Source organism: Ochlerotatus camptorhynchus, unplaced genomic scaffold (genome assembly GCF_037179485.1).
Source record: "Ochlerotatus camptorhynchus isolate MF236.1 unplaced genomic scaffold, CSIRO-AGI_Acam_v1.1 ptg000606l, whole genome shotgun sequence".
NCBI classification, from domain to species: Eukaryota; Metazoa; Arthropoda; class Insecta; order Diptera; family Culicidae; genus Ochlerotatus; species Ochlerotatus camptorhynchus.
Window position 1 is genome coordinate 47,793 of NW_027041086.1, and position 25,120 is coordinate 72,912.

The window sequence follows — 25,120 nt, forward strand, 5'->3', positions numbered from 1 at the left end:
GCCCACCCTGTTTCGCTTGATTCCCTAAGTGAGACGATAAGTCGGTTCTGGGAAGTTGAGGATATTTCACATTCAGTGAAGGAGGAAACAGAGTTAAATATGTGCGAGGAGATTTTCCGTTCAACATATCGTTTGACGTCAACTGGACGTTACATGGTTTCACTCCCCTTCCGAGAAGATATTACATTGCTTGAGGACAACCGATCCGTTGCACTTCGTCGTTTCCTAATGCTTGAGAGACGGTTCAAGAAGGATCCCACGCTGAAGAAACTGTACTCTGAGTTCATTGCTGAGTACGAAGCATTGGGTCATTGCCATGAAGTCGATGAAGCAAACGATGTTCCTTCTCAAGGTCATTATTATTTACCACACCACGCAGTGTTACGGCCAACCAGTTCGACGACGAAGCTAAGAGTGGTGTTCGACGCTTCGGCCAAGCCTAGCCCGTCAGCCAAGTCTCTAAACGAGGTACTTCAAGTCGGAGGCGTTGTTCAGAGTGATTTGTTAAGCATTCTTTTTCGTTTTCGCATACCCTTCGTAGTATTCACCGCTGATATAGCAAAAATGTATCGGCAGATATTGATTGCTTTGGGCCATACTCAATTCCAACGGATTTTTTGGCGGATGGAACCCAACCAACGACTACGAGTTCTGGAGCTGCTAACCGTAACGTACGGAACAGCTTCAGCGCCTTTCCTTGCCACCAGATGCCTGGTTCAGTTGTGCAACGACGAAGGTAACCGATTTCCTCTTGCGTCGAAGATTCTCATTGAAGACTGTTATGTCGATGACATCCTCTCTGGAGCTGACAGTGTAGAAGAAGCTGTAGAAGCACAGCGCCAGCTGCAAGAATTACTCCAACTTGGTGGTTTTCCTATCCACAAGTGGAGCTCAAACTGTCCGGAATTACTGAATCAAATCCCTGAGGAAAATCGAGAGAAGTTAGTGCGCTTGGATTATACTACCACAAGCGAAGTAATCAAGACCTTGGGGCTAACCTGGAGCCCACATTCTGATGAATTCATGTTCGTAACGAAGATTCCAGCCGAAGTGCCTGAAACATACACCAAGCGAAAGGTATTTTCGGAAATTGGGAGGCTATTTGATCCATTGGGTTTAGTCTCTCCCGTCGTTGTGGAGCAAAGATCTTGATGCAGAAATTGTGGACCGCTGGTTTTTCTTGGGACGAAAATCTTGAAGGAGAACTTCTGCTTTCTTGGTTGAAGTTTCGCGATGCTCTGCCGCAAATGTGTGAGATGAAAATTCCTCGACGTGTCATTCTTTCAAACACCGTTGCTATGGAAATCCACGGGTTTTCTGATGCCTCGATTTCTGCGTACGGTGCAATTGTGTATGTGAGGAATGTTTTTCCTGATGGCAGAGCCGAGTTGCGACTCTTGTGTAGCAAATCAAAGGTCGCCCCAATAGCTGAATTGAGCATTCCTCGGAAGGAGTTGTTAGCGGCCCGACTGTTGTCCCGATTGGTTGTGAAGGTGATTGATTCGATGAAGATGAAATTTGACGATGTTACTCTCTGGTCTGACAGCCAGATAGTACTGGCTTGGCTACGCAAGCCATTAAGCTCACTCCAAGTATTTGTACGGAACCGAGTTGCTGAGATCATCACTGAAACCAAAGGCTACACCTGGAAATATGTCCCTACCAAGGAGAACCCAGCGGATATTGTGTCAAGAGGCTCGCTGCCCAAAGTCTTGATATCCAATGAATTGTGGTGGAAGGGTCCCCTTTTCCTACGATCCGCAAACTACGAAACTGAACAACCAAATCAGCTATCGGATGAAAAATTGCCGGAATTGAAATTGACAGCCTTCGTTTCTGCAGCCGCATACAATGCTGATAATCTTCCCGTTTTTGCCAAGTTCAGCTCCTTTCGGAAACTGCAGAGAGTGATCGCATATGTACGGCGTTTCATCTCAAACTGTAAAATCAAGGACTCGAGTCTTCGTAACTTGAAGTGTCACCTCACAGTTCCTGAATTATGAGGATCGATGGATGTAATCATCAAGGTAGTTCAACATGAAATTTTAGGAGACGAAATAAGCCGTATCGAGAACAAGGAGCCATGTAAAAGAATTGCTTCTCTGAATCCTGTGTACCAGGATGGACTGCTGAGAGTAGGTGGAAGATTGACGAATTCGCCTATATTGACCATGACTAAACATCCGTATATATTGCCGAATCATCCCATTGTCGATCTTCTGATAAGAGCGTACCATCTCGAGAATATGCACGTTGGACCGTCAAGTTTGCTCGTGATAATTCGAGGCAGATTTTGGTTAACAGGAGGTAGATCTGCAGTAAGGAAAATTACGAGGAATTGCGTCACTTGTTTTCATATCAGACCAACGAAGGCAAGTCAGCTAATGGGAAATTTGCCTTCTTGCCGTGTGACTCCTGCTCACCCGTTTGAAGTGACTGGTGTGGATTATGCGGGCCCCGTGTTTGTTAAACTAGGACGACGAAAGCCAATTGTGGAGAAAGCGTATATAGCCGTATTCGTGTGCATGGTAACACGAGCTGTGCACTTGGAATTAGTGTCGGATATTATGTAGATGTAGATGCGTTCATTGGCGCATTACAACGATTTACGAGCAGAAGGGGACTGCCTCGAGAAATGCACTCTGATAACGGCTCCAACTTCCGAGGAGCAAAGGCGGAACTCAACGAGCTGTACAAACTGTTTCGGTCTCAATCAGCCGTTGGAAAAATTGAGGGTTTTTGTCAACCGAAGGAAATCGCTTGGTTTTTTATTCCACCTGAGGCACCAAACTTTGGTGGTATCTGGGAGGCCGCCGTTAAAAGTGCCAAATACCATTTGAAACGCACCTTGAAGGACACTCATTTGACATTTGAGGAATACGTGACAGTTCTGACACAGGTCGAGGCTATATTGAATTCCCGGCCGCTCTATGCTACCTCACCTGATCCTGATGATCCCGAGGTACTCACTCCTGGTCATTTTTTGATCGGGCGTCCGCTTACTGCCATCACGGAGCCGAATTACCAAGACATTTCTGTCAATCGTCTTGGCCGTTGGCAATTTTTGCAAAGACTACGGGAAAACTTTTGGAGAAAGTGGAAAAATGATTACCTGCAAACCTTGCAACAACGAACCAAGGACCAAATCAAGAAACACAATTTGCAGCCAGGAATGATTGTGCTCCTAGAAGAACAGAATTTGCCACCCATGAACTGGAAATTGGGAAGGATTGTTCGAACCTATCCAGGATCCGATGAATTAGTTCGTACGGTCGACGTTAAGATTGGTAGCACTGTTTACAAGCGTCCAGCAACAAGGATTGCAGTGCTTCCTATCAAGGACAATAAACAATCGTTGGGTCATCGTTCCGAGGATACTTCTCAGCCCGGGGGAGAATGTTCACGCCCAAACGCGAACGATAGTCAGTGACCGTCGTAAGCCCACCCATTTGTTAAATTTCTCTCAACCAACGATCGAGCAAGGCGAAACCAGAAGATGAAGAAGAAGCAGTACGATAGTATATAAGCAGCGAAGCTAGTGGCATTAGGATTAGTATGATTTTAGTTGTCAAACTGTATACAACAAGAGGAAAATAAATAATTGAAGCTATCCTAGTTTTTTACAACATCCTCTGATCCGGCATTGTGTTCAACTGAGGAGGAGCAGTACACCGTTTTTAAATACAGTCCACCGCTGGTTGAGTGCTTGCTGTCGACGGGCTTGCGGAATCCCAACCGTCCTTATCAGGGCAAGAAGAGTTTTTTGTTATCCCAAGCGCCTGAGCAGAACACTCATTTTACGAAGACTTCCTGTTTGAGCGGCACCCTTTCCCTTTCCTGTCTTGTCAGGACACGATTAGTTTTGCCGCAAGAGAACTAAGAAGTCCCACCATTCCCTTCATCGGAGTCTGGTACGGCTCCGACACATTGGACAATTTTTGACCTATGATTATCTTAAATAAATGAAAGTAAATTTGGATGGATGTTTTTGTATCACATACAATGATAGAGGAGCAATAGTTTGTATCGCTTAACTCGATTTGTTTACATTTGTTACATTGGTCTATTTGAAAAGTGACGCGTGATTTAGTTTCAAAGTAGCTGAAAAGCAATTGGCAAATCAAAGTTGGCACGCGTGGAGAATAGAAGAACTATGAAAGTGATGATGGTTTCAAAATTTTCCACGGGGAAGTATACGAGTGCAATCTTAAAATGCTTTTATTTTGTGAATGGAGCATTTTATTTAAATCTGGTAAGTGCTACGTTAGTAGAAAACTTCAGGACTACTCAATAGACATATAATACAGAAAACTTAATTTCTTTTCATATTTTTAGGTGTAAACATAGACTTCCGCTTTTCTACCACTGTAGCAGTAACCAGATTTAAATAAAATGCTCCATTATCAAAATAAAAGCATTTTAAGATTGCACTCGTATACTTCCCCGTGCAAAATTTTGAAACCATCATCACTTTCATAGTTCTTCTATTCTCCACGAGTGCCAACTTTGATTTGCCAATTGAATCGAATTCTTTTGTACAAGCAATGTAAATATTTACCTTATTTGACAAAACCCAGGTAACCATGACGTTTGATTATTGAAAACAATTTGAATGAAGAAAAGAAACCTACTGCTGTCATGATTACCTGGGTTTTGTCAAATAAGGTAAATATTTACATTGCTTGTACCAAAGAATTGCATAAATTTTACCGAAAAGTTCAGCTGTTCAGATTTTGGTAAAAATTACCGAAGTCGGTGATAATTTCTAATGTCGTTTTCGTTTTTGCGGTGTAGCTACACCGGTACTACACCACCGACAAACCGACATCAGGCTTGCTTCCACTCACTTGCTATAAAAACATGATTTTCTGAATTTTGAAATCATTAGATGTTATAATCATATTTTGTACTTGTTAGATACAAGAAGAGGTTGAAAGGCAAGTGTTTGACACATGAAAGCTGTCAAATTCGCTTTCATATAGTCACAATTAGCGATTTTACGACTCGCGAGCGGTCACTCTGAGTGAACGCTCACGAATCATAAAATCGCTTATTGTAACACTCTGGTAGCGAAATTGACAGGTTTTATGTGTCAAACACTTACCTTTCATCCGTTTCTTGTATCTAACAAGTACAAAATATCATTATAACATCGAATGATTTCAAAATTCAGAAAATCATTTTTTATAGCAAGTGAGTGGAACCCTGACCGACATGAATAATCATACAAAGTATTATAAAATTTCTGATCAAAGCACAAAACTGACTTCGCGAAAAATGTGTATCCTAGCCACGAACACACATACTAAATGTATGAGTTGGTTCGTGTCTAATCTATTCCGGACAAATTATTTTTATCTACATAACAAATTTCTATGGTTTTGACAGATGGAATCGCTGCACATTTGAATCCGCCGTTATGGATTCTCGATCAAGAGTTAAGTTTTAGTTTCATGTCGGTTTGTCGGTACTACATACAGAGAAAAAAATTACCCTAAATTTAAGTTCTTTTTACTTAATTTTGGGTAATTTTGAGTTTTGCATCCCACTCTCACTTTTTGTTGTTGTCAAAAACGGAACGAGAGATTCGACTTTCTCATGACTATCGTTCAATAAGCTACTAGTGAGTATATGAGATATTCTCAAATTTGAGTCAATTGAACTTAATTTTGGGTAGAAAATACACACGAGTAAGTAATTATTTTTGCCGTAGCCAAATGCAAACTACTATAAGCGGTTTACTGAAAATTAGCTTATTGAACGGAACATGGGAGATGAGTGAAAATAACTTAATTTTGGGTAATTTTTCGGTTCCGTGTGCCGTTCACCAAAATATTTTAGGGTGTACACGCTACTTGAAATCTACCCAAAAATGGGTAGAGTCTACCCAGTTCGACCAAAACTGAACCTACCCAAAAATGGGTAAAAATGCATTTACCCAAATCTGGGAAAACGTACTTGTGACAAAAACTGTGTAACTCAGATGTTGACATTTGATAAATGGGTAAACTTTACCCATTTAAGAGAAATTTGTTGATATGACCGCTGCCGCAGCTCTATCAAACATAACCTCACCCGACTATAGAGATTGCTGACGTTTATCATACGCACACTACGTCACGTATACGTATACGCAAAATGTTTTCATAGGGAAAAAAAATTCATAGCGGAAATTTTTCCCGATGAAAACAAATCACTGATACAATCATACTTTAGCTATCTCTATAGCTCATCTCTCGGTTTATCTAGCCTGTTAATGATTGTCGAAAAAATGTATAACTATGGAATAAGGCATTGCAAGTCCCAAATAAGAATATCATTACAAATGCTAAATGTCAAATTTGTAAATGTACATGTACTAATGCTACAGTCTAATACCCTTTTATGAGTAAAATTTAACCCGTTTTTAATAAAAGTGGTTTTACTCATATTTTAACAACAATTAGTTTCTGCTAACAGTAGCAAATAGTTACTACTTAATTGACATAATAAATTATTGATTAATTAGTAGTGCCACTTTTATTGACAATGGGTTCACTTTAAATCGTAAATGGATGTTTTATTCTTACCGTGCACATGACAGTATACGCTAGTGTGTATAAAATTAGGTTTTGCACCGTCGGGGTTAACCTCAATCTGATGACAGTTCAGTGGTACTGTTTACGTGGACTTAGTCGATTTTTTCTTGGTTGGATTTTCTCGATAATTTTTCAGACTGCAGTGAAATGTAAGTACATTTCTGCAATGTTCACGAGCAACATCCTTGCAATGCGATGTTCCTCGACAATTTTCAAGTTAAAATTCGGAAATTTTAGAAATTTTTTTTCTCGAAAAAACGACTAAGTGCTTGTAAACAGTACCACTGAACTGTCAAAAAGGTTCAGCCGATTAACACTGAGTTCATTCGTGACGTCACGCTGCAGAACCTAATTAGGTTTTGCACCGTCGGGGTTAACCTCAATCTGATGACAGTTCAGTGGTACTGTTTACGTGGACTTAGTCGATTTTTTCTTGGTTGGATTTTCTCGATAATTTTTCAGACTGCAGTGAAATGTAAGTACATTTCTGCAATGTTCACGAGCAACATCCTTGCAATGCGATGTTCCTCGACAATTTTCAAGTTAAAATTCGGAAATTTTAGAAATTTTTTTTCTCGAAAAAACGACTAAGTGCTTGTAAACAGTACCACTGAACTGTCAAAAAGGTTCAGCCGATTAACACTGAGTTCATTCGTGACGTCACGCTGCAGAACCTAATTAGGTTTTGCACCGTCGGGGTTAACCTCAATCTGATGACAGTTCAGTGGTACTGTTTACGTGGACTTAGTCGATTTTTTCTTGGGTAGATTTTCTGGATCATTTTTCAGATTGCAGTGAGCTGTAAACCACACTTTTGCAATGTCCACGAGCAACATCCTTTCACCACGCATTTCCTCAACAATTTTCAAGTTAAAATTCGGAAATTTTAAAATATATTTTTTTCGAAAAAACGACTAAGTGCTTGTAAACAGTACCACTGAACTGTCAAAAAGGTTCAGCCGTTTAACACTGAGTTCATTTGTGACGTCACGCTGCAGAACCTAATTAGGTTTTGCACCGTCAGGATTAACCTCAATCTGATGACAGTTCAGTCACAGACAAACAGACATAACACATTGAATATTTCTCACTGGAAAACATCGTCGCTAAAACATTTCCGCCATCTGTTGAGTACACTGTGGTGGGCAGTACGGCGTAACAGACGGCGGTAGTGTGTAAACGTCAAACGCAAGGGAATTGACTATGCGCGCCACAGGTGGCGATACTACCAATTACGATACTTTTAAATTGACCGTTAAATGTTTGTTCGATGAACAACTTACGAGTGTTATGTCTGTTTGTCTGTGGTTCAGTGGTACTGTTTACGTGGACTTAGGCTCTGAACCATTTGGTGGATTATTTTAACTTTTGGTTAAAATTTGACAGATGGAAAGTTATCGATTGACCCTGCTATCCGAGCTTGGTTACTTCTGACAGACAAGAAGTTAAATTTTGACAACTTTGGCTGAGTTCTTCTCGAAAACCGGTCGATCGACAGCACAGGGATTTTCGAACATAGAAAATAACTTTCGAAATGTCACTTTTAACCACGAGTTAAATTTAACTCGGCAAATGGTTCACAGCCTTAGTCGTTTTTTTTTTCTTGGGTAGATTTTCTCGATAATTTTTCAGACTGCAGTGAGATGTAAACCACACTTCTGCATTGTCCACGAGCAACATCCTTTCATCGCGCTGGTCCTCGACAATTTTCAAGTTAAAGTTCGGTAATTTTAGAATATTTAATTAATCATATTGTCGAGCAGTTTTGGGACGACCTTCTACCAGCGATTTTACGGAAATGAAACAATCAATTCAGTGCCAACATTTCAAAGGGGCGTAATTGCATTTGTAAACAATGGCTTTAGCCATAGATTTCTCGCAAATAAAAGCTCACTCATGAAAAATAATAACACCAACAGGTAGAGGAATGTTTCCTCTACCAGCTAGCATTGTAATTTTGGAGAAGTAAGATATCATTCGCAAGAAATTGACTGCTAAAGTCATTGTTTACAAAAGCAATTACGCCCCTTTGAAATGTTGACATTGAATTTCAGATTTTTCAAGCATTTTACAAATAAGACCCTACTTTCTCGAGGTTGTAGAGGAAAAAATATTAAAATATTGTTCCACGTTAAAGTTCGAGTGGTAGGAAACGTCATTTTAAACTGCTCGAATGATGTGATCCATTTCGAAAAAACGACTAAGTGCTTGTAAACAGTACCACTGAACTGTCAAAAAGGTTCAGCCTATTAACACTGAGTTCATTCGTGACGTCACGCTGCAGAACCTAATTAGGTTTTGCACCGTCGGGGTTAACCTCAATCTGATGACAGTTTAGTGGTACTATTTACGTGGACTTAGCCGATTTTTTCTTGGGTGGATTTTCTCGATAATTTTTCAGACTGCAGTGAGATGCAAACCACACTTCTGCAATGTCTATGAGCAACATCCTTTCATCGCGCTGTTCCTCAACAATTTTCAAGTTAAAATTCGGAAATTTTAGAAATTTTTTTTTCGAAAAAACGACTAAGTGCTTGTAAACAGTACCACTGAACTGTCAAAAAGGTTCAGCCGATTAACACTGAATTCATTCGTGACGTCACGCTGCAGAACCTAATTAGGTACTGCAGCGTGACGTCACAAATGAACTCAGTGTAAATCGGCTGAACCTTTTTGACAGTTCAGTGGTACTGTTTACAAGCACTTAGTCGTTTTTTCGAAAAAACAAATTCTAAAATTTCCGAATTTTAACTTGAAAATTGTCGAGGAACAGCGCGTTGAAAGGATGTTGCTCGTGGACATTGCAGAAGTGTGGTTTACATCTCACTGCAGTCTGAAAAATTATCGAGAAAATCCACCCAAGAAAAAATCGACTAAGTCCACGTAAACAGTACCACTAAAGTGTCATCAGATTGAGGTTAACCCCGACGGTGCAAAACCTAATAATATTAGGTTTTGCACCGTCGGGGTTAACCTCAATCTGATGACAGTTTAGTGGTACTATTTACGTGGACTTAGCCGATTTTTTCTTGGGTGGATTTTCTCGATAATTTTTCAGACTGCAGTGAGATGTAAACCACACTTCTGCATTGTCCACGAGCAACATCCTTTCACCGCGCTGTTCCTCGACAATTTTCAAGTTAAAATTCGGAAATTTTAGAATTTTTTTTTCGAAAAAACGACTAAGTGCTTGTAAACAGTACCACTGAACTGTCAAAAAGGTTCAGCCTATTAACACTGAGTTCATTTGTGACGTCACGCTGCAGAACCTAATTAGGTTTTGCACCGTCGGGGTTAACCTCAATCTGATGACAGTTCAGTGGTACTGTTTACGTGGACTTAGTCGATTTTTTCTTGGGTAGATTTTCTGGATCATTTTTCAGATTGCAGTGAGCTGTAAACCACACTTTTGCAATGTCCACGAGCAACATCCTTTCACCACGCATTTCCTCAACAATTTTCAAGTTAAAATTCGGAAATTTTAAAATATATTTTTTTCGAAAAAACGACTAAGTGCTTGTAAACAGTACCACTGAACTGTCAAAAAGGTTCAGCCGTTTAACACTGAGTTCATTTGTGACGTCACGCTGCAGAACCTAATTATTAGGTTCTGCAGCGTGACGTCACGAATGAATTCAGTGTTAATCGGCTGAACCTTTTTGACAGTTCAGTGGTACTGTTTACAAGCACTTAGTCGTTTTTTCGAAAAAAAAATTTCTAAAATTTCCGAATTTTAACTTGAAAATTGTTGAGGAACAGCGCGATGAAAGGATGTTGCTCATAGACATTGCAGAAGTGTGGTTTGCATCTCACTGCAGTCTGAAAAATTATCGAGAAAATCCACCCAAGAAAAAAACGACTAAGTCCACGTAAACAGTACCACTGAACTGTCATCAGATTGAGGTTAACCCCGACGGTGCAAAACCTAATTAGGTTTTGCACCGTCGGGGTTAACCTCAATCTGATGACAGTTTAGTGGTACTGTTTACGTGGACTTAGTCGATTTTTTCTTGGGTGGATTTTCTCGATAATTTTTCAGACTGCAGTGAGATGTAAACCACATTTCTGCAATGTTCACGAGCAAAATCCTTGCAACGCGCTGTTCCTCGACAATTTTCAAGTTAAAATTCGGAAATCTTAGAATTTTTTTTCGAAAAAACGACTAAGTGCTTGTAAACAGTACCACTGAACTGTCAAAAAGGTTCAGCCGATTAACACTGAGTTCATTCGTGACGTCACGCTGCAGAACCTAATTGGCGTCTTGCAGTGAAACTTTTCCAAGCTTTCGCCTCCTACATTTCGAAGTGAGAACTACTAGAAGGAGGATAGTTTCCAAATTCTCCAAGTAAAACAGACGATTTTTAGGGCAAATCGGTCCATAAAGAAAAACTAATAATAATTTCCCGTGGAAACTTTTGCTTGAATCGTGTAAGAAAACGTGTTTGAAAACTAATTGTTATTATTTCGGTATGGATCGGAGATGTTTTCATGGCAAATTATGCATAACAAGTTTGCACCCACAGGGAGAGGTTACCTCCTGCGCAGCTCCAGCATTTTTCAGAAAATGGTAAATATGTGCGATTTTCACTAAGATGAAAGTGGAAATTAAGTGAATTTACTTAGGAAAGGTTTTATCATGCTGGTGGTAATGGAGAATTGGTTGTATAGGACGCCAATATTCAATAAATGTTCATTTTGGCCTTTTTTAAGCAAACATATTGATACTTACAATTTTCGACGGAAAACGCACCGGAACTTGATTTACTCAACACGCACCATACTATAAAATGGTGCTAGATGGTTTTCAAAGTGATAACAAGATGACAAATCATCTTTATTTTGAGTAATTGAGCAATTTACTTCTGTTTACCACAGGCCAGTGACAAGGCCTATACCAACAGCAGCGTTTGACAGTAGGCAGCATGTCCCGGGCCCAAATCATTTATTTTGCTGTGCTGGGCCCGCTGTCACTGTATAACATGTTGCCTACGCGCCTGCCACTGGGCTGGTTTACCATCATATTTTCGATGCAGCATTGATGGAGCCGTGAAATGAAATGAATATATCTTATGAAAGTTCACCTGGAAAAGTCAAAGATGCACATCAGTCTGATCGTAAAAACGGTTTCTTCTTCAATTCGAATGTTATATTGGAAGGATTTCACGTAGGCTTGATGAAAATTATGATTTAATGCTAATTTTCACGAATTTTATATGCAGTCTGTCAACATTATCATCATCATGCAGTGGCGACATCTGCGTTGAGCTTTTGCGGCAATCTTCCAATTAGTGTAGTGTTCGTGAGATCCTGCTTGGAGAACTCAATACACGGTGTTTCGCGAAAACCCATTAATGGGTATAAAAATACCCATTTCCGCTAAAAGTGCCCCTCCTCATTTAATGGGTAAACTATGGTTTACTCATAAATGGGTAAATGGGTGGTCTGTCAAAAAATGGGTGTTTTTTCACCCATTTTCTTAAATTGTTTTTACCGTAAAATGGGTGAAAAAATACCCATTTTTGCAAATGGAGAATGCAAGCGCTCGTTGATGTAAAAAACTTTCTAATACATTGAAAATAAATGCAGATGTTCCGCTCAAATTTTATACGAAATATTATAATACCGAATTGAAAACTTGTTGTCATTTGTGACAACTGTCAAACTTTCCGTTTCCGTTCCGCTTCCGTCCATATTGCGTTTGGGCCTTAACTGTTTGCATTCCCAATGAATCGGTGACGGAAATGAGACGATGAAATTTCGAAGTGTTTTTTCACCCATTAGTGGGTAAACAATTTACCTATTATTCAACCGTGAACTGATTCTTTAAATGGGTATTTTTTCACCCATTTTATGATTTCAAATTTCCCCCATTTTTTGACAGCTGCATACATGTAGGTATTTTTTTTACCCATAAATGGGTTTTCACGAAACACCGTGTAGAGCATTTTATTAGACGTTTCTGGTTCAACTCATGAATGAACTTTGACAGGAGGCGGTTACTAAACGGCTGTGACAAGCAATATCAATATCATCAAATTCTGGCAGGCAAACCAGCTCCTGTCATTTCATAAAATGGACTATAAGGAGCTGCACCGTCGGGGTAACCTAACTTTTTTGACATCTGGCAGTGGTTTGCTTACATGGACTTAGAAAAAAAAGGTTAAAAAATTTATTAATTTTTTTTAACGATTTATTGGAGAGGAATATTTTTCAAATGAACATAGTCGGATATCATATCTTTTAATTCTTTTTATTTAAAACCTCAAATCCACTTGAATTGACTTGCAAGCAAAGGTAAACAAACCACCAATGGATGTCAAAATGATGAATTCGGGTTCATCGCGTTCATTCGTGAAGTCAGCGTGCAGCATCCTATACTTTTTTTAGCGATGCTGAGTCGGATCTCAATCTCACTAAAGTTCAACTAATTATTATTCTCCCGAATATCCTTATGACTTAAAAACCAGTATTTTTTAGCATGAAAGCTAGCGATTTGCATTTGTATGATTAAAACCCTGCTAAATATGTTAAACATTGCTATCACTATGAGATTATATTAGTTTAATTGGAAATAGGAATAACTTTTCGGTCATCAAAACAAAACTTAATTTTTCTCGGATTGGTGCGAATGTTACTTACGACATAATGAAAATTTGCTCTGATTTAATCTCCAACTCACCCCAGTTTTTCCTCTCTCTCTTTTCAGAACTATGCAACAATCTATTGGAAAGCGATTTACTAATCATCGTTGGGATGGCCAGAGCACTCCACACAAACCTAAACGCTAAGTTCAGGTGTGAAACCCTTAAACTAGCAGTTGTGAAAAACGAATGGTTAGCAAAACGTCTTGGTGGGGAGACATTTTCTGTTATTTGCAAATACGAAAACATATGATATTTTATTGAATTTCGGTATGCTAAGTGATTTGAATAGAAAAATACGCCACAAAACAAAAAAATATATTAGTATTTGTTCAACTAGAGGTTCTTACGTAATTTTCATCCGAAAAACAATCGCCCTAATATCCATATAAGCCATCAATTTAATTTAATGGCAAATGATGCTCCACACGAGCAACCTTGTTCGGCTTTTGGATTGTTTATGATCCTGAATCCGGACCGTATCAGCTCTGTGTGAAAATCGATCATTGACCCATCTACGTACTCAATAGAAGTCTGATCTATTACGACTCGTGCATCATTTTCACCATACACCAAATCATCCGATTTAAGTTTGTCATCTATGTCGAACTTGTACTGGAACCCTGAACAACCACCGCCTTCAATAGTGATGCGAAGGAAAGATTTTTCGTCGCAAATTTCCCTGAGACGTTTCAGACAAGTGTCACTGAGCTTCAAATGTCCTGCGATAGCCGGTTTCGATGAAAACAATGCGTCTCGTAGAATTACATGTGGTTTTCTGGAATATCGATCAATTATTAGATATAAATAATATTACTGCATAAGTTACTACATACTGTACCAAAATAGTTGCTAACATATTTCGAAAGAGTGCCATTTCGACTTGACTTATTTAAAACCTCAAATCCACTTGAATGACTAACAAGCAAAGGTAAACAAACCACCAGATGTCAAACTGATGAATGCGGGTTCATCACGTTCATTTGTGACGTCATCGTGCAGCATCTACACTGAAAAAAGTTTTTACTTAGTTTCTATTAGGAAAGCACATAATAATTTTCCAAAAACAAAAATAATAATTTTTATGTGAATATCGGATAACATCAGAAATTCTATGTGACTAATCATATAGATTTCATTGGACACATAACGTTCATGTGCTTTAGTGGTGCAATTTCCAATTATGGGATCACATGAAAGTTATGTGAAATTCACATGGATATTTTCCACTGGTTATGTGATTTATTTTATTATTATTATTATTTAACTTTATTAAGGAGGCTTTCAGCCTTGGGCTGGTTCGCCTCCAAGTGATTTATTTTATGAGTGACGTTAAATAAAGGAAAAGAAGAAGAAGAGGTTTTAAATTAGGTTTTGCACCGTCGGGGTTAACCTCAATCTGACGACAGTTTAGTGGTACTGTTTACGTGGACTTAGTCGATTTTTTTCTTGAGTGGATTTTCTCTATAATTTTTCAAACTGCAGTGAGATGTAAACCACATTTCTGCAATATTCACGAGCAACATTCTTGCAACGCGCTGTTGCTCGACAATTTTCAAGTTAAAATTCGGAAATTTTAGAATTTTTTTTTGGAAAAAACCGACTAAGTACTTGTTAACAGTACCACTGAGCTGTCAAAAAGGTTCAACCGATTGGCGTCTTGCAGTGAAACTTTTCCAAGCTTTCGCCACCTACATTTCGAAGTGAGAACTACTAGAAGGAGGATAGTTTCCAAATTTTCCAAGTAAAGCAGACGATTTTTGGGGCAAATCGGTCTATAAAGAAAAACTAATAATTTCTCGTGGAAACTTTTGCTTGAATCGTGTAAGAAAACGTGTTTGAAAACTAACTGTTATTATTTCGGTATGGATCGGAGACGTTTTCATGGAAAATTATGCATAACAAGTTTGCACCCACAGGGAGAGGTTACCTCCTGCGCAGCTGCATTTTTCGGAAAATGGTGAATATGTGCGATTTCCACTAAGATGAAAGTGGAAATTAACAGAATTTACTTAGGAAAGGTTGTATCATGCTGGTGGTAATGGAGAATTGGTTTTATAGGACGCCAATGTTCAATAAATGTTCATTTTGGCCTTTTAAAGGCAAACATATTGATTTTCACAATTTTCGACGGAAAACGTAACGGAACTTGATGTACTCAACACGCATCATACTATAAAATGGTGCTAGATGGTTTTCAAAGTGATAACAAGATGACAAATCATCTTTATTTTGAGTAATTGAGCAATTTACTTCTGTTTACATCATATTAACGATGCAGCATTAATGGAGCCATGAAATGAAATGAATATATCTTATGAAAGTTCATCTGGAAAAGTCAAAAATGCACATCAGCCTGATTGTGAAGACGTTTTCTTCTTCAATTCGAATGTTATATTGGAAGGATTTTACGCAGGCTTGATGACAATTATGATTTAATGCTAATTTTCACGAATTTTATATGTAATCTGTCAACATTATCATTATCATGCAGTGGTGACATCTGCGTTGAGCTTTTACGGCAATCTCCCAATTAACACTGAGTTCATTCGTGATGTCACGCTGCAGTTAGCGCCGGCGACCAAATTTGGACCAAGTGGTGCCGCGAAGTTCGAGTCGCCCAACTCCGCCCCGTCCGCTGAGCGGTCCGGGGGCCGCTGGCGACTAGCCCGCTGTATGTGGGATTTTGCTCAACATCAACAATTCAGTGCCAACATTTCAAAGGGGCGTAATTGCATTTGTAAACAATGGCTTTAGTCGTCGATTTCTCGTGAATAAAAGCTCACTCATGAAAAATAATGACACCAGCAGGTAGAGGAATGTTTCCTCTATCAGCAAGCAATGTAATTTTGTAGAGGTAAGATTACATTCACGAGAAATTGACGGTTAAAGTAATTGTTTACAAAAGCAATTACGCCCCTTTAAAATGTTGGCACTGAATTACATTTTTAATCCTAGCTCTGAAGTTCAGGTTAGGAAAAAATTTAGGTTAAAACAAAACGTCAGCTATTGTTGGTAAACAAACCGACAGCATAGATCAGTGCACGGTCCCTAACCTCACTTTTTGCTCCCTATCATTTTGCTTCTGAGTAAAAGAGATAGCAACGAATGGGAGCCAAAACAAACCACCCAAAACTGTCAAAACTTACGGGTGAGAGAAGAGTGCGGCAAATCTTCGTGAACTGATCAATTGTTGACAGCACTCCCCCATGCACTCAAAAATATAACTACCCACAAATCTAAAAAACCTACTACTGCGTGCACTTCCATTCTATTACCGAGAACCATGATTTTTCGATAAATTCCTTCCACGCTATTGGTCCTGACCTTTGGGTCCATGGTGTGAATCAAGGTGACTACATATAGGTGTTCTAATGTGTCAAATTCATGATTCAGCCATGTTGGATTTTTGTATGGGACAGCGACCGAGTTTGTTTACAATTTGCTCTAGAACCACACTTCCCCCCTCCCCCCCCCCCCCCGCGACCTCCTTGCCTATATAGTGACAAAGCTGTATCACCATTTATATACCCACCATGGTGTGAATCCTCCATTTGAAAAAAACAAAAGTAGTTTTTACCCATTTTATGGTAAACACAATTTAAGAAAATGGGTAAAAACGCCCATTTATTGACAGACCTCCCATTTACCCTCTAATGAGTAAACCGTACACAGTAAAAAAAGTTGTTGAATATTACATCCAAACAGCTGCACAGAGGTCATTCCGCTGGAGGTGTAATTTTACGTTGTACGATGTACATCGATCTTGCGAACAAAATTACATCTATTGTATCTGCTTTTTGCTATTACATAATTATTTCATACATCAGCTTGAATTACATTTTTTTCCTGTGTAGTTTATCAATTAAATGAGGAGGGGCACTTTTAGCGGAAATGGGTATTTTTATACCCATTAATGGGTTTCCGCGAAACACCTCCCAGAAGGAAAAATGTTAGCGTTAGGCCAACGTTAGACGTGACCATGCTGATCGATCTGCATGACTCGGGTCGAATTATGCTCCCCAGAAGGAAAAATGTTAGCGTTAGACCAACGTTAGACGTGACCATGCTGATCGATCTGCATGACTCGGGTCGAATTATGCTCGGGCTACATGACTCGAGTCGGCTTTAGCTCGACACGAGTGTTTTCGCAGCTATCGTTTTCGTTGACGATGACTCAGTAACACTTTACTAGAAACCCATCTGGGGATTTTACTCTTTACTCCTATGGTAAATTCCCATAAGCAAACGTGTTCAAAATGTTCGATGTTACTTAAGTCAGGAAGGAGATGCCGTTTGTCTTAAGTAACATTATTTTTTAATTCTTTATTATAGTCTTAAGTAACAGCACAGAGCAACCCGTGAAAAGTGTACGTTTCGTTTTGTTTTCTCATTATTAAAGTGAATAAATTGAACTGTTTGTTGCTAAGATGATTTCGGTGGTCCTTAAAAGATGAATGGGTTGCACGTAAGGAGACGTGTGTGATAATTCTCCCGAATATTCTGGTAAATACACTTTGACTTAAGTAGCATTAGGGGGCCACCAAACGACGTATAATAACTTTTGACTCAAAAACCAGTATTTTTAGCATGAAAGCTAGCGATCTGCTTTTCGGGGAATGTGCATCAGTTGCTTCCTCGGTTGATTTTACCGTCGTAGCACTAACATTTTGGTTTAGGTTGGGATTAGTCTTGTTTTTTTCTTTAATGTTGCTAATGTAATGATTGTGAACTGCACGAAACATGTAAATCTCATTACGTTCCCTAGACGATTGGTCTATCTAGGGGACGTAATAAAATTTGCATCTTTGTTCTGGTTGGATGTTGAATCCACTTTCATGCCAATCCAGGCCTAATCAAAATTTTACTGCTACCGCGGTAAAGGAAAAGCAACCGAGTAAACAACCCATGAGCTGTCAGACCACTTAGTAGAACAGGAGTTTTCCCTAATCAAAAGAACACATCTTAGTCCGTAACAAGTTTTACACAATGTTGTTAGTCACAAGACTCTGGTTGCCCACCGAGGATGATATTGAAAAAAAAAAAAGAAAATATGGGTAGGTCTTATATGTGATTTCTTATCTTCTATTCGTTGTTCTCAAGTTTGAAGTAGTTAAGATTAGGATTCTGATGCATGGTCAATAAAGGTGTCACTGCTTGATTTTGTCCCCAAGGATTCTGATTTTGCTTCCCATACGTGAGTGACTACCGACTGAGTCGGACGTGTGTGCTGTTTGCTGCTGCGTTCAGTGTTGTTGCTGGTTCGAGGAAAGTGTTCGACGGAAGGCTGGTCCGGTAATACGGATTAGGAGGCGGATTGGTGGAGTGATACTAAGATAAGGTGGCGGTTAACATCCGCAGGTGATGCGCTATAACTTGCGTGACGGTTTCAATCGGTGGCGGTGATAGAAGAAGAAAGAAAAAGCGTGATTGAGACTACTTTTGGCAGAATTGCTGCTGAAGGGGCGAAGGGTCTATGCGGGGAGATCCAGAGTGCATATGTGTGCGAGGGGAGCGCAAGGGGAGTTGCGTTTAAGAGTGGAAATTGTTGATTCCACGCCGAACGGTAGAGATAATTTCGAGTGCGAGAAGGCAGGAAATGGGAAGAAAAGAAGAAGCTGATAGTGCCAAAAATATAGCGGCAAACAGTAGTGTGTGAGTGAGCACCCTAAAGGAATACAGAGTAAAGCGGTGGTGAAATTCTGTTAGACGAAGAGAGTAGAAAGAGAAGCAAAAAGAAAACGGTGAAAGATTGCGGCAGCGGTTTTAATGCAGTGACAACCGATAGTAGGAGAGTGAGTGCCACATAGGTGTTTCATCTTCTCGTAGTAGGGGTTAAAAGAGAAAAAGAAGGAGAAGAACAGTGAAGTCCGACCGCAACGCGGTCCACAAGAAAATAGTTTCCCTAGAAGCCCTTCAATTTAGTGAAGAGGAAGAAAGTGCTGAGTGGTTGCGATGATGCGCGTTGGTGTCGGCCAAATGTTGTAAAGGATTGTGATCGGATTTACCGGGAAATACCGATTGGAGTTTATGGCCATTAAGGACAGGTAAGTAGTTGGTTCATCAAGGTAAGATAAATTAATAAACATATAAGTATCCATTCGATTTTGGTAACACGTCCTCAGTATATTTAAACTGCTTGTGCTCTGCAGTTATATTATTAAATTCTGTTCAATAATTTTCTTAGATTTTCAGTAAAATTGTGGAGCTTTAAACGTCACCTGCAGGCCTGTTCTGCGAGTAGTATGGCTCTCTGTCGCTAGTAGGGTGACGGGGGTCGCCTCGTGTGAGGTGACTCTTCATTTAATGGCACGGAGAGTCACCCCACTAGAGCGTGACTTTTGTTGACTCATTGGTGGTGGAGATTCACACGACTCGCGGAATAGGTCATATGATAAGATTTGCATTTATTAAAGATTTTGAAAAGCTAAGAAAGCAAAATTGTGTTGACAAAATCTAACGGGTAATGCCGATATAAATATATATATATATACACATCATATGCAAAGGGGAGGGATGGGACCACCAGGGCTCCGGATTGAAGCGATTTGGAAGGGGAGAGTGGAATTGCCAACTCCCTGTCATTAACATTTCGTGAATTGACGGCGGGCTCTTCTCCCCACTCATTGGGACGTTCCCTCGTATGATGGCTTGTTCTACATCGGGTTGTAGGATTTTATCATTGGAAGGCGATTCTCCTGATCCCGCGGATTGCGCGTAAGTGTATCTGCTTACGGGTCCGCCCCTCCGTTTTTGGCCCTTCTTACAATGGTAAATTGAATACAACCAGGTATCGTACTTGATCAAGTCATACTTGGAGGATGATCCACTGTCTAATGGCTGTGCCTTGCAACAATGAGTGGTATCCTTTACATACATACATACAAGGATTCTGATTTTGCTTCCCTAATAAAATTTGTATGGTTATTGTGATTAATGACGTGTTCGTGGTATCATCCAAACAATTTGTGGAATAGCTATACCATTTGGGTTATTATCAATTTATGGTACTGTTAATTAGGGTAAGCAAAAGGCAGACCTTTGAGGGGACTTCCATAATTCGAAGTACGTATATAAATATCAGGACATAACAATTGAATTGATTCCTTTGAGATAAGAGCAAGAATAACAACTGTATAAAAACCAAATCAGGTAACTACTTCGTCTAATTGTAGGCATGAGTAAATATAAATAATATAAATAATTAAATATAAACATAAATACAAATAATAATAAAAAATATAAATATATAAATAATTATATATAAATATAAATACAAGTCGTACTACAGGGTAATATGCCGAGGGTGGGTATATCACAAAAACCACGCAGGAACGATAATCGATGGAGCTAGGGAATAATGGGGTAAATTCTACACAGTATTTTGAAGGAGCCAACTCTAATCAGGTAATAGTAGCAATTAATAATCAAACAACCATAAAAAAGGTAAAAATGAATTAATTTATTTTAAATACAGTAATGACCCGAGTTTGTCAGCCCCTCCGCGCTTCAGACATTTTTCTTTCAATAATTTCACATAACCATAATTCTAAATTTTTCTCATTCATCGTTAAGAGTGATATTTAAAGTATACTTTGGTGCACCTATTAATAAGATTACTGAAAAAGGGCATGGGTTTTGTAGAACATTGGAAAACCTTTTCAAAAAAGGGGGCAAGACTAGAAGGTTCCGAAAAAAACGTGCTCAACTTTTTATCTGTCAAACTTTCATAGCGAATCAAAACAAACATAGTGTACTACTAGAATTTCTACTAGAATGGGGTGCGCTTGTAGATGTACTTGGAACCAATAGGCTAGTCAAGTAGTGAGCTAATTTAAAATCGTTAGTTTCCGGTTCCTTAAGTGGCTTGATTTTCAACGCTTGTTGTATAGAGACTTGTGCGTCTGATTGCAAAACTGTGAATTGAAAAGTTTAAGGATATTAATTGGGCTTTTCGTTAAAAATATTTTCAAGATCAGACACTCACGAATAACATCTCAAAATGGTGAAAATTGCTCAAATTATGCGATAAGTGAATTTTAACCTACGAGCACAGACAAACAGACATAACACATTGAATATTTCTCACTGTAAAACATCGTCGCTAAAACATTACCGCCATCTATTGAGTACACTGTGGTGGGTAGGGTTGCTTCCACTCACTTGTTATAAAAACATTATTTTCTGAATTTTGAAATCATTAGATGCTATAATGATATTTTGTACTTGTTGGATACAAGAAGAGGTTGAAAGGCAAGTATCTGACACATAAAACCTGTCAATTTCACTTCCAGAGTGTTACTATCAGCGATTTTATGATTCGTGAGCGTTCACTCAGAGTGAGCGCTCGCGAGTCGTAAAATCGATGATTGTGACTATCTGAAAGCAAATTTGACAGGTTGCATGTGTCAAACACTTGCCTTTCAACCTCTTCTTGTATCTAACAAGTACAAAATATCATTATAACATCTAATGATTTCCAAATTCAGAAAATTATTTTGAATAAAATACAGTTTGAATATTTTTTTTTTATAGTTTTGATTTTTTTTTTGTAAATAATAAAATAATATTTTACAATGTATATTTTTTCTTTAAAGGCACAATATTGTCCGCAACCTTGCCCAAGACACCATCTCGATCAAACAAATTGTTCGCGAGATATATGTTTTTCTATGCAGCATTTTGCGAGCGCTATGGCCGCCACAATCTGGCTGAGTTTTTGGTAGGGAACATATGATTTGACGTTTGGGTTGTGTCGTTTGACGTGTAAACGTTCAAATTTGAACGTTTACACGTCAAACGACACAAGTCAAACTTCAAATCTTATGTTCCCTACCAAAAACTCAGCCAGATTGTGGCGGCCATAAGCGATCGTAAAATACTGGATTGATGCGTATCATTTTTGCATAATCCCTTGTCAAATGCTAGTCGTGTACAAAACTAGGGAACCAAATATGTAAAATGACATGTTGGACAATAATAAACAACTGTGCAAAATAACAAGTAATTCTAAAAACATCGATCCGAAACGATTTGCGAACCTGTGTGGAACTACTGTCTTAGCGAACTCGCTTTTGCCACTTTCATTCGTAGGACGAAGGAAATCCAATGATGTTTCAATGCGTTTGGACGGAATTGAAACTCGTAGGACGAATTTAGAATCAAAAAGCAGTGTTAGATTTTTAACAATATCTCAACACTGTGTGGCTCTTTATCACATTCAACGGTACTTATCGAAAGGGTAATAAATTTAAAAGTCATCTTTGATAGAAACAATTAAATTTATTGTTATACCATATACATACTGTTAACACTATCATTGCAACTAATTCAATTTGGCATCTTCAATTGACTCGCATTGGGTTATTATTTTGCATGCAATGATAGGGAAAAGGCAGGACTCACAATTCAGCATGGTGAGTGTATTGGAGCCGTTCTAGGGGTTGGTTGGGGCATGTGGTTTATTTTAGACATTATAGTTTGACGTGATAACCATATTCCACTCACGTTGTGGAATGTGGCCTTGAGACTTGAGATCTGGCGTTCATAAGACCCCCTTCTGTCTCGCAAAATAAAAAAAAAGTCAAAAATCAAAATAATTATAATGATAAAAATGATACATGTCATACACAAAAATGTAATATCGATCAACGTAATTCCAGCTGATGTATGAAATAATGATGTAATAGCAAAAATCAGATACAATATTACATCAATGGATGTACAACGTAGTATTACCAGTACTGACCATATGACTAGGGAAAAGTTGAAAATCTTACTTTTATCTTAATAAATCAACTTTTTTGTATAACCGTTGCATTGTTTTAATATTACTGGTGAGTTTTCTAAAGATCGGTACTTGATTAGCTGGCGTATATAAGAAGCAGAACTTTGACTATCATTGGTCCCTTTACGATGTCAATGTTATTTGTGAACTGACATTGAGGCGAATAATATTGATATTCTAACTATGTGAACTGATACCGACATCAGGTGGCTAGGGAAATTCAGCATTTTGTAGGTATTTTGATATAGATGTTTTACAGCACTGCATATTACACAACCGGCGGAATGATCTCTGTGCAGCTGTTTGGATGTAATATTCAACAACTTTTTTCTGTGTAGTTAATAATATAATAATTATTTATACTAAAATCATCATTAAATTGAAATATATAAGAATAATCAAATTGCATACATAAAAAGTCACAATCAAGTTGCAGCTTCAAATCCGAAATGATGACTACTTAAAAAATGGTAATTTATATGTCAAATACCCCTCACCATCCCTCTCCAAAGGGGGAGTTTGGTAAAGAGAGATGAAAAAACCGATTTGTACCTTCCTTAAAAGTTGTCCTAGCTCGCTTGTCTAATATCTATATACAATCTTCACACTGCCGTACTCTAACGGAACTATCAACTCTATGCTTTCATCTACTCCATCTATCGTATAAAAATTACCACTACAGTCTGTTATTTGAAATTAGCATCTTCAACTATGAAAATTTCAAGCTATCACTCTGCGACAGGGTTTTTTTCTCACTGCAAGAGTTAATGAAGCTGTATTTTTCCTAGATGTCGGTGCCCATCGGCGTTATCGATGAGGACTACCGTGATAATCGCGGAGTGTATCAGAGAGATTTTATGGCACAGTAACCGGAGCTGGGAAAGGTAAATAAGTCTTCGAGGGCAGAAGCTATCCAAGGTGAAATGCACTTGGAATACCGATAACCGAAACAATGGTAAATCGTGGTGGCGATACTGCTGGTTTGCGTATTCATTTAGTGGATCCCGGGAGTGGCCATATTCTGTTGGTTATGCGGTATCAATATTATTGAGGATTTGGAACCGGTGTGGTTCTTTTGCTCCGACTGCTGAAAACAGGAATTCCGTTTTTCAGGTGTACCGATAATACTTAGTTAGAAGGACTATTAGATCAAAGAATAATGCTAAGATGAAACAGTCGGAAGAAAAACTTTATATTTTAGTGTCCTCTTTCACGGTCCCTTTCATACACTGAATACCCCTGTATGCAAGGTAATTTTGTGGTTTTGCTGCCCCCTCGGTAGAGATGAAATTTTGCGCTCTTTTTTTATCAGAACAATCACACCGAAATCAGAGATGTCCCATTTTTTTTATCGATTATGTTTTGTTCGCTGTGATGTCATTTTTCCGCCAATGAGAGTGCAGCATATGTTTGAAACGATGGGTGATGATCCTCTGGAGAAGTTAATGATTATATCAGCATGATATAACCATAGAGGTAACTCTAAGACCAGAAGGTCCCGAAATAACTTGCTCCACTTTTCGGCTCAGCTCTGGTACTCTCTTCGGTCCCAAGCTAATCGATTCACCCCTCGAAACATAGGAAAAACCAATAACCCCTCATTTTACCTGTCAAATTTTCACAGCGAATCAAAACAAACATTGCGTAGTACTAGAATTTCGACTAGAATGGGGTACGTTAATCTTTTGCTTGCGACCAATAGGCTAGCCATGTAATCGAAAGCATTCAGTCACCCCATCAGATGTATCAGACGAAGTGCTGAGATTTGTCATTGTCATTGACAGACTTTCGCGCGATATTGACAAAATTGTCACCAACCGGTGAACACTCGTGTTTATTTCAGTTACCGTGGGGACGTAATTTGTGATTAGCCCCGGTCCCTTTCAAATTGTATCATTATTTATGTACGGTCCTTATATTTGAAATGACGTTTCACATTCATCTAGTGATGGCTGATTTTCTTTCGAATAATCGATTAATCGATTAACGAACCGAAAATAAAATATGTGTAATCGGTTATATCATGCCGATATAAGCATTAACATCTCCAGAGGATCATCACCGATCGTTTCAAGCATGCTCATTGGTGGAAAAATGGCAGCACAGCGAACAAA

The 25,120-nt window shown here is 38.8% G+C and overlaps 1 protein-coding gene across 1 annotated transcript; it reads right to left on the reverse strand.

Annotated features, from left to right (window-relative positions):
* Positions 1 to 13,284: 13,284 nt before the first annotated feature.
* On the reverse strand, positions 13,285 to 14,154 carry LOC135714084 (iron-sulfur cluster assembly 2 homolog, mitochondrial). Its single transcript, XM_065237353.1, has 2 exons — positions 14,056 to 14,154; positions 13,285 to 13,997 (listed from the first exon to the last, which is right to left on the reverse strand). Exons 1-2 carry the CDS (start codon positions 14,094 to 14,096, stop codon positions 13,616 to 13,618), a joined length of 423 nt encoding a protein of 140 aa, XP_065093425.1. The 5' UTR covers positions 14,097 to 14,154; the 3' UTR covers positions 13,285 to 13,615.
* Between the last annotated feature and the right edge of the window lie 10,966 nt (positions 14,155 to 25,120).

Bases quoted from the DNA above. Each gene is read 5' to 3' on its own strand.
- LOC135714084 (XM_065237353.1), bottom strand. From the start codon at position 14,096: ATGGCACTCTTTCGAAATATGTTAGCAACTATTTTGGTACA. The intron at 13,998-14,055 runs GTATGTAGTAAC...TCGATATTCCAG, and splicing joins TTAGCAACTATTTTGGTACA to AAAACCACATGTAATTCTAC.